This window comes from Homalodisca vitripennis, chromosome 3 (assembly GCF_021130785.1).
Source record: "Homalodisca vitripennis isolate AUS2020 chromosome 3, UT_GWSS_2.1, whole genome shotgun sequence".
In the NCBI taxonomy this organism is placed as follows: Eukaryota; Metazoa; Arthropoda; class Insecta; order Hemiptera; family Cicadellidae; genus Homalodisca; species Homalodisca vitripennis.
This window is the reverse complement of record NC_060209.1, coordinates 27,274,122-27,292,269: the sequence shown is the minus strand read 5'-3', so window position 1 is coordinate 27,292,269 and position 18,148 is coordinate 27,274,122. Positions and strand designations below refer to the sequence as shown.

At 33.1% G+C, this 18,148-nt stretch overlaps 1 protein-coding gene across 10 annotated transcripts in view; it reads right to left on the bottom strand.

The window, feature by feature from the left end:
* Nucleotides 1-18,148, bottom strand: part of LOC124356707 (calcium uptake protein 1 homolog, mitochondrial-like) — a 134,045-nt gene that overhangs the window by 1,549 nt on the left and 114,348 nt on the right. For 9 of the 10 annotated variants that reach the window (XM_046807873.1, XM_046807871.1, XM_046807875.1 and 6 more), the window contains 6 exons: nt 9,409-9,569; nt 8,851-8,967; nt 8,617-8,741; nt 6,312-6,439; nt 4,938-5,027; nt 467-4,115 (listed from right to left, as the gene is read on the bottom strand). In XM_046807873.1, the coding sequence (XP_046663829.1) occupies nt 3,961-4,115; nt 4,938-5,027; nt 6,312-6,439; nt 8,617-8,741; nt 8,851-8,967; nt 9,409-9,569 (776 nt within the window). In that variant the 3' untranslated portion in view covers nt 467-3,960. Of the gene's footprint in view, nt 1-466; nt 4,116-4,937; nt 5,028-6,311; nt 6,440-8,616; nt 8,742-8,850; nt 8,968-9,408; nt 9,570-18,148 lie in introns of those variants that run through there. The other variant, XM_046807876.1, reaches the window with a different exon arrangement.

Here is an 18,148-nt window from a genome sequence, read left to right as displayed (position 1 = left end):
TAGAATTTAACTGTGTTTAGCAAGAATTTCAAATTCCAATTTTAGTAAATGTTTTATTCAACTTTACCATTTACAATAACAAATTTTAATTAATTTCAAATTATGTACAATGTTTTAGTAAACAAAATATATTTCTATAGTTAAAATTTGTGCAATTCTTATTTTCATTCAATTCCTTGTTCCTATTGTGCAATTTAATAATATTCATATCAATAAATATTCTACCGAGAAAAAGACGTTGTCACGTAAAATCTTCGCCCGTAAAACCGACTTTACAGGCAACCATAATTTTTTTATTATTTATTTAGAGGTTAATGTACACTGATGATGATGGTTAAAAACAGAAACACGTGTATGTCAATGAAAAGATTTTTAAAAGGGTTTTAGTTACTTTTCATTACATTAATATATATATATATATATATAGATAACCCTACAAGTGGAGTTAATAACATAATATAGCATATCATTTAAGACAATTAGTAATACCTTTATTTCAATAATACAATTTTCTGTACATAAGTTATATACAAGCCAGACTTAATGGTTGTAACAAAAGAAACTCACATAGGGAGTATAAAACTACTACCAAAAATTACTAATTATAACATGTCAAAAAAGCAGTAATAGAAATACAGTTAAAAGTCTAATGTAATAGATTTTAGACCAGTAGTAAAATACAATTACAAAAATTATTTTTATTGCACTAGTATGTTTTATTAATGACCAGGATTCTTGCAAATGACATGCACACAGATAGGGATCAAAATTACATCAACAACATAGTAGCATTACAAGATATTCAATCAGCCATGGTATCTGAGGACACAACCAAATATACTCATTGGGTCAATACAACATGAAACAAGAACGCACAAGGCATTGTGTTTGTATTGTGCAAGTATTAATACTGCCTTTAATACTTGTAAACACTTTATTTTTACTTCATATCCCAGTCATAGTATAAGAGAAAGTATTGTAATGTGAGTAGAACTAAATTTTTATTTACAGTGAAAACATTCATTTAGGAAACTTCATGGCAAATATACAGAATGAGTTTATAAAACACTTGCCAATACATGTGTAGGTATCGGCCATCGACACAGGTTAAGTTATTAAATACAAAACACATTTGTGAACATTTAAATTTCACCCCATAAAGTGTTTTCAATTTTGGGCAGTAATGGACTCTTATAAGATACTCAAGGCAACCACAGAATATTAATATTAACGAATTGGAAAAATCCATAAAAAATTGTTCTGAGAATTTTATTTTATACTTATAATTTTTAACTTAATAAATATTTAACACAATGGACAAAGTGCATTTCTCAAAACATTTTCATTTAAAACAACACTTAAAATTGAAATTTAATTTTTAAATATCTCTAGAAAAAAGTTGAACATTAACATGTTTAACATGATAAATAATGATTTTCAACTAAAACAAGTCAAGATTAAGTCTAAAAAAATGGGTATTTATAAAGTTTATAGTGATATTTATTTGATATTTTTCCCACTTATCAATTATAACCTAATAGTTAAGAATGGATAAACCATATCTGCCCAATAAAACTTAACTTAAAAATAAATTTATAATAAAAATAGATAAAATCTATTTAAAACTATGTTGTCTTACAAGATGTTTTAACCCACACCATTCATAACTCTTAAATAGTGTAGAAATAGCAGAATATAAAGTAAATTATGTCAAAGGATAAAGTTTGTTTAATATTTTGACACTATTTATTTGATTTAACGTATCCTCTAACCTGACTGTCCAAAAGCTGCCAAAATTAATTGCTGGGATCGTTTGTAGAGATTGAGGATGGCAAAATATTTTATTTAAAAATAATAATCAAGAGATACAATATTTTATTGGTCAATATTGCCTTTTGTTTTACTAAATTTATTAACTCTTGGTAAATCAAGGGTGTGGATGGATGACATGCACAAAATAGTGTTAAGAACCGACAACATGCACGGATGCAAAATTACAAAATATGTTTCAATGTTGTTTACACCTTGTACGTGCTATCGATACTTACAGGACCATTTAAATTAGGAAACAATGAACAAAAGGCAAGAAAAGGGCAGAAAAATTGTAGCCGACCATACTTACATTGTATACTAAATAGTCCATCCTAGTGTTTTGTTGACAGAATAACTGTAGCTTTCGAGTTTCTCATCAGTTATGGATCATTCTCCATTTATTTTGGATTTTGCTTTAAAAAACTGCTTGTATAATGAATACAATTTTGAAAAAAAACAAATTTGTCTATTGAACATACTGATGCTTGTATTTCTTAACATATAACTAACGTGTGATGCTCTGTTAACAGGAAATATCTAACACTATATACTTAATAGAATAGTTGCTATAGATAATAAAATGGAAGAGACAATAGAATAATTTGATTTTATGCTAATGTTTGAACATATAAGTAAACAATCGCAATAGTTTTGCCTGTGGGTAAAGTTCAGTCAGTGCAGTTGGTATTATCAGGTAAAAGCTATGACATTAATCTGTGAATTAAGTTGTTTTTATTATATATATGAAATTCAATAGACAATGTTAAATTACATAGTGAATTAGATTAATTCAAGTTATTTACAAATGGTTTATACATACTTAAATAAAATAACTTTCTTTAATAAGAAAAATGTAATATTTTCTAAGATTTCACAGTTTTTCTTGTGATTTAGTTTATAAAACTTTTCAAAACAACAGTATTAATAAATTATAGATGGAAAATGTACAGTACGAAATGAAACACAATTCATCATAAGAGGAAAACTTAAAGGAACATAAATAAATAAACACACATCACTCGCACTTGAGTGATTTTATCATCATGCACAAGTGGTCGTCGAACACTTTAACATTAATACAATATCAAAACTTTTGTAAACAGTGAGGAAGTAGATTAAATTTACAAAAGAACAGATTTTAAATAGCATTGACTTCTTAATATTGTCTATGGTAGTTATGACAACAAGTAACAGTATTTGTACACATTTATTTATCATACATGCAACAGATTAAGGGAGTACCCAGAAAGGACTACAGGAATCGATTCCCAAAATTTTTAAAAATTTAACTAATTTAAAGATTAATGAGTTGGAATTACAGGATATATTGTGTAATTTTTTGTTGAAAGAAGCATTTGCTAGTGTATAGTTTAAAAGAAAGATTTTAAGAGGAAGAGTTTCCACTTGAAAGAGGATTCTGGGTATTCCTGTAACAGACAGCATGCATGTATCTGATATATGTTTCCTTGAATTGTTATGATAGTTTTGATTAAACTAAGACAAGTTGTGAATCAGGTCCTTATCTAAGAGCAGATTTCCACTAAAAGATTTTAATTGGCCAGTAGACATACTGCTTATGTAAGTTGTTAACTATATCGGGTGTTAATATATGGACACAATGATATCAACTTATTTGTGTCTAATGTAAAATAGAACACAAACTTATGGTAATTCCAAGAATATTGCTTTGAGAGTCATAAAATGAAGTGGTCCATTTATTTACCTTACGAAAATCCATACAATTATTTTGGCAGTTACAGTAATCACTAATACTTGTATTAAACTGCCAAATACTTAAAATAAAAAAATCCAAAAATGGAATAAGTACATTTTTAAAATAGAGGTTGATAAAACTTGAGATCTTTCGTGATTGAATTTGGAAAAACAAAAAGATTATTTTACGGATTATATAAAAATTGACTATTATAATGATAACAATTTGTATGTTGTGACAACATCCTGCAACATAAACGAGTTGGAAATAATAAAACTGATGTCAAAAACAAAACCTAATATTTCCATGCAAACACAAACAACCCCAATCACAACCATCAAGGAAACAATCTTCAGATATCAGTCATATAACAATCATCAGATAACCATCATATAACAATCCATCAGATAACCCATCATATGCAGCCCCAGGGTTTATATGTCAAAAAGGACCGGCCTTGCCTCCTTGGCACACTTGATGATCGACTGGATCAGCTTGACGAAGCCGGTGTCTTTGGGCTTCTCGAGGCCCCGTAACAGTCGGTTCTTCATCACTGCCACAAACTCTCGGTTGCTGAGTTGTCCATCCACTAAACACACAAACACACACACAGGGTGTTGTATAAGAGAAATAGCTTGAACATCAATACTAGAAATTTGTTGTTAGCAACAAGATTTTTTGCATATTTTTTATTGATTGTTTTAAATTGATTATAATTTGAGCAAAAAACAATCTCTTTAAGCCCCAATGCCGCTTTTCTCATTTATTGTAGTACATAATTCTACACCATCATGATTTATAGGCTATCGCTGCAATCAGGCAGGATCTCTTATTTCAATGGTGTAGAATTGAATAACCAATTTCATTTGACTATGTTGGCAGCCATGATGAGGCAAGAACGAAAAGTATAAAAAAACTATTTATTTCCATCTGTCACTCTTAGAAGTGCACCAATGTGTATTTAGAACATTATATTTCTTTAGATCCTCACTAATTTTGTGATTTATATTTTCATTTAAGGTTTTTTGATTAGTATGGATTGAACTAGCAGGATTCTAGTGCACTTTTCCTTTCAGAGAGTGTTATTATTCAACTTGAAAAATGTACTGAGAAATACTATAAAATATCAAACAAATACCAAATAATAATGATCAGTAAATGATGAAGTATAATATAAATTTATTGGGATATTAGTTTGAATAAAATACACTGAGTATTTAGTTGTTTTCTTCAAAGTTTACAAAGTTATAACATTTAAATTAAAAAAAAAAGAATACCTTGAGCATTGTAGTTTAAAATAATAAAAACAAGTTGATCTTTTATAAAAACTAATGCTGGTTAGATTTAATTTTATACAGTACTTCTGGAAGATTCCATCTTCAATAATTAAAAAAGATATTTTAATACTTACTGTTCTCGTCGAAGATGGTGAACACTACATTGATGACGTGATCGCTCAGATCTACATGAGCTACTGTTTTAGCCACATGCTTCAGAGTTGCTGGAAAACATAATACAAATAAAGTGTATTTACACACCTAAACCACTAACAGAATAACAGAATAAACGTGATCATGAGAAATATTTGTTCAACCATTAAAAAAGTAAATTTCTATACAAATGGATTAACTTTCACAAGAGTATAAGTGGAGTATACAATCATCTTCTAATTGCCAGAAGTAATGTTAATTTATACATTGTAAAGTAATGTTTGGTTTTATAGTTACATAAAATTAAAAACAGAAAATCTACTATTCAATGTAATTTTGATAAAAACTATGGATGTACGTTCAATGGTTTCTGCGGAAAAATAACAGACTTATATTTAATTTTTTTTAAATAGTATGCCTAGCATAGCAAAAAGCAATTTTTGTGTGTTGTATACTTCTAAATAAAGACTAAAATTTTGTTTGTTATTGTGGATATTATTTTGCATTGCAAGCATAAAATTATTGTTTATATGTAAGTACAAATTTTTATAAGGGTGTGAAATGAGAACATATAAAAGTTCAAATAACTAAGAGTTGCCAAAAAAGACTGTAAAAGTAATTATAACATGAATAAAATCTGCTCTTGACTGCTAAAAAATATGTACTTAATTAATAACATATCACAAAGCACTTAAATACCTGAACTGAATAACCTAAAAGTTTATTTAATTTCTAATGTTGGTTACGTTATAGCAATTATATTTGCACACAAGAAATTTGTACATACAAATATTGCATACAGCTGTTTGTTTCAAAATAATTTCTATTGTCAGAATTACTGCAGGATATTATCAATAACTTTGTAAATACCAAAACTGAGAAATTAAAAATATTTACCTTGTATCATTAGTCTGTAGTAATTGGTATTAAAAATGCATAAAACATAATTTGGAACATTTATTTTTAAATAAATTTCTGGAGCCGAACTCCTGGACTGTTTTTTTTGTTTCACAGTCAGCCTACTAATAATTTTAAAAGTCGGCATCCATGGCTGATTAATTCTGCCGGAAAAAACTAAGTTCAACTTTGTGACGTTTCTCTCTCCGAGTGATTCAGAATATCCAAATACCTTTACTGTATAGAACTACAACTTCTGAATTGTTTGGGTGCGCTCTGTTATCTTCGCTACAACCCACCGTTCTATACGAGTAATCGAGGAGTTGATGCTGCTGTTATTGTGTCACTTTCAACATCTCCACTCACTCATAAATAAATACGTGAAACGGTTTTTTTATCACTTTATTACAGAACAATTCAACTATAATACACTATTTTAAGTTAATATGTGAATCTACCTTGATCAATGGAAGCGCCTGCGATGTGGTAAAATGTGAGAGCTGTATCCACATCATTGATATTGTTTAAGAAGTGAAAAAACTTGAGATAGTCATCTCTGCTGATTCCCTGAGCGTTTTCTCGAAATCTGTAATAACAAATACGTAGTCTTTAGAAAAATTTGACGGAATGTCAGATTTACAATTAAAAATGTACTAATCTACTAATTACTTTCAATATACATATTTATATCTATGATTTCTAGTAAGTATTTATGTCAACTCTAGTTCGAAAATATTCCTGTTAATCATGTAATAATAAAACTAAAATATTTTAAATTTATTTTTAACCAACTTACGCAAAAAATTGATTAAATTACCTGAATAGTTACTTAAATGTCAGAATACGTAACAGTTCTGAGAATTAAAAATAATTCTTACACTTTATGGAAACTTTCATTAGCTATGTAACATATTTTTTACCATTCTATTTTTGTTTGAAAGAGGATTCTTTCATAGAGGTGCAATGGAATTCTTAGAATTGGAGAAAGTTGTAGTTCCTTAGCACCAGTCCTTATAATTTTAGTTACAAATGTATAATAAATTTTAATGAAATTTTTTAGTTTTATAGGAAGTTTAAGATGGTTTTAGTTTTATATGAGGCTTAAGACAGTTTCATATGAGTTTTACATTAAGAACAGAGTATACAGTATATTAAATTTATTAAGTAAAATAATTTATACAAATTACAAATTCAATGATAAAATAGTTATTGAAAAAGTAAATCTTCTTTAAAATCTAATAAAAAGTAAAAAAAGTCTTTAAAATTAATATTTTGAAATTTGATCCCTGTAACTGTGTGAATAAATAAATCAAGTAAATATACCTTTATTAACTCTGGAACTGGTGGTCAAATTCCTCTGAGTGGCGGAGTGTATTTTGTACCTTGGACTTTGCTTTATATTTACTTCATTTTCATATGTACAATAACATTTTATTATTATGTACAATAATTATATTATATACAATTTTATTAGGGAATGTTCAAAAAACATTTTCCTCATAATAATAAGTATGTACACATTTTCAATGTAGTCACCACATTCTTGCAAACATACAAAAAACAAATTAATTTGTACAAAAGTGATGAGTGGTGGTATGAAAAAACAAAATATAACAATCATAGTTCATTAAAACCAATAAGAGTAAAAAGGTTTAAAATATTTTTACTTATTATGGCAAAAAAAAAAAAAAAAAAACACTTAGGTACCGATGTTCTGAATCGCAACTTGCCAAAAAAGTAAAACTTAAATGTCCACATTTGATTATACAGTCTTGTTACTATTTCTTTCAAATAATTTCACTTTTGTCTTATCATAGTACCAAATAAATGTTACTAAAAAATAAAATTTCTCAAACACCACTAGAGCGATTGTGAAAGTGACGGTCCATTCTCATAATAAACTGTGATAGCTTGCCAAAACACATGTTCACAACAACGAACCACATAATTACTACTTGTAATACTTGTAAATAAAAATAAAAACATATGATTGGTAGAATAAAAGCAGCTCTGCAATAAACCAGTTGATTCATCGCAGTTCGTGAGAACGTAAGAAATAGTTACGAGATTACAAAACGTACAGATATGTAACTGAACGTAAAATGATCAGAAAGTTTATGATTTACAGAAATTGGAAATTTCTCTTTCTATTAGTGTCAATACCAATACGTATTAAGCATATAATTTTAAAACGTAATAACAAAAAAAGTAGGTTGTGTTAAAAGACCCGATATTGGATGCTACCATCTAGAATACAACTAAAACACCCAATAGCTTATTGGGTTTTGTCAGTTACAGGGTTAAGAGCATTTCTATGTGACACTGTTTTTCAGAGCAACTTGTATATGAGGATATTTACATACTCGGTCTCATCTACCTAAATACACATTAGCCATTTCTTCGAAAAATCAATGAAAATATCAAAATAAAAAATGAGTACTCTCCTAATCAGGGAGTTTCAGTCCTAAGAAAATCAGATATTCAACTTTTTAATGTAATCACACACACTCACTAATAAAGTGTTAGTAATTAGTATTAAATTATATTTGACTTTTTATGAAATTTTTGAGTAGGTTGTGATTTGTTTCATAGCATTGTATTTAGTTTTACTCAACAAATAATTCATTGCAAAATGTACTGATTTAAAAGTATCAAATTTTAGTTAAAATTAATCTTATATTACCACGTTACATTCTACAAAATAAGAATGGGAACACAAGTAACAGAAGCTCAGTAATACAACTGGACAGTATTTAAACTTACGTCTTCTTTACTCGCTTCAGCATCCTAGCCTTCTTCTTTGGAGCATAACCGGCATATGCTAAGAGAAGTTCAGTGAAGTCTGCTTCTGAAATGTTTCCGTTCTCATCTGGGTTCTTGCGTTGGAACTGAATGAAAATATGGGCAAAATAGATTTGTCTGGATATTACACACAACACTTAGTATAAAATAAAAAATAAATCATTTATGATACCGTCAAGAAAAGAAGAAACTGACCTCAAGACTGAGAATTTCTCGTTGCAACTGTCGTTGAAAATCAAGAAATTTTTCAATAGTCAATTTCTGGTTCATATTAGGGCCAAAAAAGTAAGTCGTAAGCGCAGAGTTGACACCCTGAAAAAAATAAAAGTAAGAAAAATTAGTTGTGTTATCAGTGTATTTCAAACATGAGTTTGGAGCTATCATAGGTAGAGACTTTGGCTAATGAGGATAAAGCACCAAAAATAATTGCATGTGGTAAAAAATTTAACTTTTGTATATATGTTTCAACATTCCAATTTATTTTCAGTTTTTATTGTACAATATGCTATATTCTCTAATAATTAAACCATGTAACCAAAACATTTCCTACAATCAAAGGATGTACTATTTTATTGTAGCATGTCAACAATAAAATGCATCTGATGCTGAATCACTAATATAGTGACTATTATCTGATCTAAACTGTTACCTTGAAGGTGTTGCCAGTGTTGGCATGGTCTCTGTGTCGACTGTCGATGCTCGTCCGTTGTTGAATCACAAATTCAATGTCTATTATCTGATCTAAACAGTTACCTTGAAGGTGTTGCCAGTGTTGGCATGGTCTCTGTGTCGACTACCGATGCTGGTCTGTTGTCGGATGAGAGTCGCCACCTTCTCAAACTCCTCTGAGTCAACATCCCCATCTCCGTTTAAGTCAAACATGCGAAAGGCAATCTCAAAGTGCCGCCTGGAAGCTGAAATAATACATACACTATGTAGTAAGTTACCATTGCATACATTATTATTAAATAATAATTCTTTGCTTTTTCCTGTAAGCCCTCCGATATTAGCCAGAGAGGCTCATGGTTAATAAAAGGGATAGCGTTTTTTGCTGCTGCCACCACCCTAGCTCGTAGGGAAATTTAGAATAGTGGTTGAGAAGGGTCTTGAAATAATTACTCACGTTTCTCCTTTGTTTGAGTCCAATCTATATTCAAAATGCACTAAAACACTCGTAGGCGCACCCCAAACTACTATATGTGTACCGGTATGTTCGCATCTCACTCCAACCAAAATAGACTTACTTCACACACTCTACATTGCCAATCCCTCCGCCTACCTCCGAGCCCTCAACTCGACTGCCGACCCGTGCTGACGAGTGCTGACCCTTGCATTTCCTCAGCACGGCCAGTCACCTCACATCACGCGGTTAAAGGGACTTGGGTTAGTCCAGTTAATTTACACACTGTGTAATTACTAAAATACCATCTAAAAATTACTAAAATTAAAATAGTAGTGTTGCGTGCGCGCTACTCACTCTCCATTTCAGGAAAGATGGATCATACAGAATTTTTCATGTGATACATCTTAGATTCTCAGAATATAACAAACAAACATTTACAATACTTCAAAAAAAAATGTAATAGGATAACATTTTACATTACATCATTTTTTTCACAACTTAAAAGGACAAAATAGTATTTTAGGCTGCGTAAGTTCTTATAATCTACAATTTAATTCTACTTGACATTGACAATCACTTAAGATATACGTCCTCCTAACTACATTACATTTCTTGAGCTTGGCAAGTCCCCACATATTTATAACAAATATAGTCTTTGCAAACACTGACCTGACTGGTTCCAGCACTACAATGAATTTCACAATACCGTACCTTCAAGGCGGGCTTGGTGTATTGAATTGAACAAAGGAAGACACCTGAATAATTTCTGCGAGCGGAGTTCCATGTTCTACTCGAATGGTTGGGCTTGCCGCTCAGCAACTGAGGACATCCTCGCACAGGTTGGCATTTTTCCTGTGACAAAACAAAACTACGCAAAGTACACTATTCAAAATGAACAAAATAAACATTGAAACTATGATAATGTAGAAATAGTTCAGTGGGGTTTCTATACTTTCTTTGATACTAGGGTACAAAACATGTGTATCATTTAAAAGCTTGTTAAGGTCTAGTTCTATTGTGATTATCTTTAAGATTGTCCTTGACTTTTTGCATTGTTTCAAATAACAAGCTACTGTTTTTAAAGATTAGATTTTCTTCTTCGTGAGATAGCAACAGATTAATCTTTGGGATGTGCAAATGGTTAATGTCAAATTTATATTTTATATTTCCTTGAGTCCTCGAGAATAACTTATTATATTTACCAAAGATAGCGCAACTTGAAAGCCTGTTTTAATATTCCAGACTTGTTTAAAGTTAATTCTAAATAACCTAGATGTGGTGGAGAGATAACTGAGTTTTTTACTCCATCAGAACTCCTCATACAGTTAAGTATGAACTTTATATGGTTCCTTTAGGCTATAGATCCAATCATTGCCGTTTTGGATCCATACAGGTGAAGTTACATTTATGGTTAAGGTTCGTGAACATTTTTCTGTGACTAGTTAGATCCCATGAATAGAGCGAATATACAATCATTAACGCTATGATGCAATACATTTTATAGAGTTAGGACACAAATAAAAATGACTAGTCTACACTGACTTAGTGTGTAAAAATCGATAGGTGCATAATACTGTCTCTCTTTGGAGATCAACAAATAATCAACTTGTACATTCCATTTTAACCAAATGTTGAAGGTTTGTTTGGTACAATGGAATAACTTCTACTTTATAAAGTTCAAGACGTCTGTCTTTGCGAACTTAAAGGTACAGTTACGATCAATCTAATTCCTGTCTTGTGGCTAAAGCATGAGCAGTGCAAAAGGTGTAATACATAAATACGTCCTCTTCATTAACTGGTATAATAATTAGTTTCAAATGACGAGGTATGACTTTTTCCTATGTCAAGCAATATGTTTACAAACTCATGGGGTGGTAGTAATTTGCTGCTTATTCTACCTGTGTTTACTAATTCTAAAGCTTGCCTAAACTCAACAATTCTTAACTTTGCTTCATCTATGGTTTGACCTAAATGACGTGCTAGACTGACAGATTTTAAATGTTTTGTTAATGAACGATGTAGCATAATGTTTTCTTGTTCGAATCCTTGGAGTGAAGTGATTAACATGCTATTTGAATGAGTAAGTTTAGTCATTATCTCTGATATGGCTTTAGTATTTGTTACCATCTTTTCATTCATGTCTTTCATTAAGGTGATTTGGTTTTCTCTAGAACTCAACAGTGATCCGCTAATCTTTTTTATCTCTTCAACTTTACTATTAACTTGTTCCATATCTTCGCTAGTGGGTACACCAAACAACCATTTCAATGCATATCCTCCTGCATCAACTAGTCCTCGCTTGGAGCGTTCTGTAGGTAGAAGTCTAAATAAGTCACTTACATCGGATTCATACTGGTCTATCCCCGGTCTTAATTCTACTATATTCGAAAGCAAAGTCCTCATCCCACACATTTACACTAGTGTTCGTATAATAAACTAAGTCTGTGCACAATGTCTTAAGTGACTCAAGTTCGTCTCTTATTTCTATCATATTAAAATCTAATACAATCTTCCATTCATCCTCGGAAATAATTGTGTCATGAAGTTTCTTGAAAACGATTCCCTGTGTCATTTCATTCTCTGCCATTCCTGTCTCGACAAAGAGTACAAGTATTCCTGAAATCATCATTTAGATCCTAATAATTGTTTTACTTCATGAATATCCCTGACTTATTCGAATTTATTTTATTACGTACAGCTTGATCTTATGTTTCTTACTTAACCCTGCGTAGATATAACTTCTTTCCTTATAGTGTACTCAATCACACATTTGAAATTGTTTGGATCCTTTAATTTGGCTTTTATTCACACACCTTGCATACCCATTCATCAACATTCGTTTCACAGTCATACAACATTCATACTCACGCATACAACCCATTCAATTCGGAGTAACTATTGCATTCTACTTTGTACGTGGTACTCTAAAACATCTTTTACTTACACATCAGACAAGAAGCATAACATACTAACGAGGAATATTTTAGTGTATCATATAACATCCTCAAATAACAAACAATACATAATTATTCAATACATTGCGTTTACTTTTAACTACTAAATAAACGATGCAATACACGTTCACTGTCATAACAATATGTATATACATTCCTATTATTTAATAAACTTCATAGTCTTTGAATCTACACCGGTTTTCTTCTATCTCTTATGGATCTAAAAGGGCCTGGTCGCTCTTCTGCGGTTCCTGGGCTTGGTTCTCTCCTGTCTTGTTCTTCATTTTGTCCGGCTACTCTATTGAATGCCTCTTCATGGTCTTCGGTCTCTTCAATGATTTCTTCCTGTTCTTCTTCTTCTGCTACCTGAGCAGCTTTTGGATCATTTTGCTACTTCCTTGTTCTTGCAACTTAAACTCGGTGACAGGTTTTACTCGATTCACATGTACAGTTACATTCTTCCTTTTAATTCGGAGTACGACATTCAAATCTGATATAACCTTGACAATTGTGTATGGACCTTTCCATGGTCTAGACAACTTCTTCACTCTTCCTTTTTCACTTGGGGCACGTGAAGGTATACTCGTTGGCCCTCTTCAAATTTATTTAGCTTAGAATTCTTGTCGTATTGTCTCTTTTGCTGGGTTCTTGCATGGTCTTGGCATTGTTGAGACAAATTCCCTTACGGCATTCAACTTCATCTTAAGATCTTCGACATAATCAGGGTAACCATCATCTTCTTCTGTGATCAATAGATCATCTTCTAAGGAGTCTTCATCTCTCTTCCTTCCAAAGACTAGCTCAAAAGGAGAAAAAATCCTTTTGAATCATGCACTTGAGAGTTATAAGCCATATTTACCATTGGTAGGAGCTCGTCCCCAGTCTGTTTGATTTCGGTTGACATAATGACTTAGCATCTTGGGTATGGATCTATGAACTCTTTCTGTTCTACCATTGCTCATGGGATGATATGCGGTGGTTTGAAGTTTCTTTATTCTTAGTAGAGCACACATGCTTTTCATTATTTCGGATGTGAAATTTGAGCCTTGATCAGTAATTAATTCGCAGGGTACTCCCATCTTCGTAATGACTCTCTGCACAAGTGCTCGGGCTATTTGTTTCTGCAGTTTGGTCTGGCAATGCAATAAACTCTCCGTACCTTGTAAAATGATCTATAACTGTCAGTATGTATTTGTTTTTTGGAGCTTGTTAGGGGTAATGGGCCAACAATGTCACACGAAATCCGGTATCCAAATTCTGTACTTTCTTGAAATTTACCTAAAGGTGCTTTAGTTTTTTCCGTAATCCATTCTTTTATTGCATGGATCACATGCTCTGATAAAGGAGACAACATCTAATTTCATTTTTCGCCAATAAAACTTTTCTTGGATTCTTAACATCGTCTTCTTGATACCTCCATGAACCTGCTGTCGGGATATCATGGTGTAAACGAATAACCTTCTCTCTTAACCGTCTTGGAACGACTATCAGTTTGTCTGTCCTGCCTCTTTATATAGATGACTCCTTGTGGACTTGTTTTGAACTGAGGGTATTTTTTTCAATCTCTGGCACTCTTCATCCTTACATTGATTTTCTTTAATGCTGTCCACATCCAATATAGGTAGACTTTTCCACAGTATTCTTGCACACAATTCTGCTCAGACAATCAGCGTTTTGATTTTTTATCCCTGGTTTATGGAATACCTTGTAGTCATATTCAGCCAATTTCAGTGCCCATCTAGTGAGTCTACTCGAAGGATCTTTTAGCGACAGCAGCCATCTGATTGCGCTGTGATCAGTATACAAGGAGAATGATCGTCCGTACAGGTAGCATCGGAAATACTTTACTGCCCATACAACTGCTAAAAGTTCTTTTTCTGTTACTGTATAATTCTGCTCAGCAGAGTTTAAAACTGTCTTGACGCATAGGCGATAGGGTGTTCTATTCCATTAATCACTTGTCCCTAAATACTGCGCCAAGTGCAACATTACTTGCATCAGTGCTTAAGACGAATTCCTTGGAGAAATTTGGATACACTAATAAAGGTTCAGTTACAAGGATGGTCTTCAATTTTTCAAATGATGTTTCCCCCGCTTCTTCGTTCCACTCAAACTTTTGGTCTTTTTGGTTTAATTTTGTCAGAGGTTTAGCGATGTCGGCAAATTTCGGTACATGCCTCCTATAGTAACTACATAGTCCTATAAATCCACGAAGTTCCTTTTTCATTCTTGGGGTCTTGGAAAATTTTTAACAGCTTCAATCTTATTCTGACATGGTTTGATTCCATCTCTCGATACAACATGGCCCTAGGAAGTTAATTTCAGACTTTTGCTATTTGGCATTTCTTTCAACTGGATACTCAAATTTACCTCTTGAAATCTCTCTAGAACTTCACTAAGATCTTTAGCGTGCTGATCAATACTCGAACTGAAGATTAGGATATCATCCATGTAGGGCAAACATGCTTTCCTTTCAGACCTGTGAGAGTAGTATCAACCAATCGTTGAAATACAGAAGGAGAATTGATCATCCCATTGGCATGCGTGTATATTCATAATGACCATCAGGAGTACTGAAGGCCGTCTTCTCTTGACTTTCAGGTGCATTTTTACCTGATAGAAACCTGAATTCAGATCCAGTGCCGAGAAGTACTGACTGCCTCCTAACATGTCTAAAGTTTCAATGTATATCTGGAAGGGGATATATTTCCGGAACTGTAATTTTATTGAGTTCCCGATAGTCCACACACATAGACGATAACTGATGGTACCATCAGAGCCTGCTTTCTTGGGGACAATGATTACCGGTGCTGACCATGGGGAAGTACTGGGTACAATTTACACCTTTATCTAATTGTTCTTGTATCAAATTTTGTTAGAGTACCTCTCTGTGATTGTGGCACTCTGTAAGGTTTCTTATTGATCGGAGGATGTTGGCTCGTGTTGATTTTGTGAGTAACTAAAGAAGTACACCCCAAATTCTCTATTCCTCCTAAGCTAAATAGACGCTTGTAGCGTTGGAGAACATTTTTTAATTTATTTTGGTCTTCAGTTGGGAGGTGCTTTAATTTTTCTTCAAGTTTTCCATTGAATTCCTCTGTCCTATTTTGTGTTAGATTTACTCGTTTCCATGCTCCTTTATTTGCTTCACTGTGTGGCTCTTCTATTTTGCAGAGCAGCGTATTCTTGTATATCACTAAATTTTCAGAGGTGATATTTATGATTTTGGTCCAACACATTCCTTTATTCACTTTTGAAAGGCTTCTAGCGACATTGATGCCATGAACTTTTTACTAACGCTGGTTCTGTAATTACTGTTTTTCCTTCCATTTGTTCCATTTGATCCTTTTTGTTTTTGCTTAATTTTACTTGAATAAGCATTTCTGAACGGGCAGGCACGTTGATGTTTGTGCGACTATACGCTAAAATGTCAGGTATTTCTTCCTTCAGGATTTGTTTTGGTGGGTTAAGGTTTGGTTTGAACTTGTTTCGTGGGAACATTGAACAATGCCAATGCCACTTCTCCTGCTTCGAGTTACAGGGGATTCTCTTTCATGGAAACTGCATGCTATCTTGTTTCCAATACTCAGAGACTTATTCTCAAGGTCAATCACAGCCTTTTTTTCGTTTCAAAACATCGTATCCTAGGATAGCAATATAATCTTCAGGGAGATCTGTTGCTAGACGAAGTCACATTTTAAATCAAGTAACTCCAGTTGCAAGGTCCTCTGTTACAGTGCCGTAAACGTTCATAACAGCACCAGTGATACCTCGTATTTGGATTTCAGTTGGAGTTAGCTTGTTCTGAGCCATTGTCCTATCGATCAGTGATACTTGTGCTCCTGTATCGATTACAATGAGACCGTTCACTCCTCCTATGCACCCTTGTACAATTAATTCACTCACATTTTCTTGTGTCAAGGTGGCAACAGCTTTGAAATTCAACTTCGCCTGTCTGAGTCCCGTGTGGTTCAGATTTAATGATTTCTGAGGTTCCCAGCGGCGTGCCTGGGTCCCCTCGTTGTGGTTTAACGTGTTCGAAGCTGATCCACGTCCTCCATGCTGATAACCCTCTGCTCCTGAAGGTTCCTCCTCTAGCCGCGCCTCTTCCTAATGCTGGTATTTCTCATACCCCAACAATTGCTTGCTGTGTGTCCAGGTTTTCGGCAATTTTCACAATAATAGGTAGTTGTTTCACTTTTACTTCTACAATCCCTCTCTTTGTGACCTTTCTTCTTACATGTATAACATACAATGTCTACTCGCCTGGATTGGCATTCTCTGGCTTTATGGCCTGGTTTCCCACAAGTGTAACAACGTAGTATCGGTGATCGTTCCAAAAACTCGCCTTGTCTTCTCCTCAAATTCGGATGGTCTTTTCTCTAAGTTGTTTTAGAGCTATCGCCGTGGTTACAGCTTCTCTGAATGTTTTAGGGAACTTGATCCTGGTCTGCCGTCCTATTTCACCATTTAATCCTCTTACAAAGGCATCCATGGCTCTTCTATCGGCCTCTTCTCTCAGAATTTGGTTTGCTTCAGCGTTGTTTGTAACTCTTAGAGTTTTATCACTGACCCTTTTTACTCGGTCAGAGAACTGCTCAATAGTTTCTCCTCTGTTTTGTCGTATGCTAGCCAATTGCTCGAAGTAGTAATGATCTGGTAGGCTATCGCCGAATCTTTTCCATAAAAGCAGCTTTTATTTCTTCTAAAGTTGTTGATTTTTTTTACATTTTTCGTCTGACTTTGCAAACTGTAGAGCACTGCCTGTTAGTTTAAGTTTTAAAACTTGAAGTTTTTGAGCTTCACTCCAATTGCTGAGCTCTCCAATTCCTTCGATGTTGTCAAAGAAGGGGGCGACTAGATCTGCTTTCTCTCCATCGTAATGGGCTATACTTGAGACAAGCTCAAATGACGGCTTGCTGTCCTGCAAGGGTCATGTCCATCGGGGACGGAGATGTTTCAGTTTTGTTCACCGCGGAGGTAGAAGCGTTGGCTAACGTTTCATCTAGTGTTACTTGAAGCGACCTCACTTTATTCGATATGGCATCAAAGGCGTCTTGGACCTCAACGGTCTTCCCTTCTAGGTGTACAGTGCCCATCGTTAATAATTAAAAAAAAAATTTGGTTTTCCTCTTTGGAATACAGTAGCTATACAATTCTCTAGGTTATCAGTGATATTCAATAGTTAAACTTAACGCTCTAAAAATGAAATCCCTAAAAGACATTGACAGCAACAATGTGAATAACTAGTTTCCCTATTTTTCAGTAAAATAACTTTCCCCTTTTTTTTTTCAATTTTCGATAATGGATCAATCAAACAATAAAGTTTTTCGATTTCCAAATGATACCAATCACTAATCGGTAGTATTGAGTTTATCAATGGATCAATAGTCTAACAATGCCTCGATATACAAGT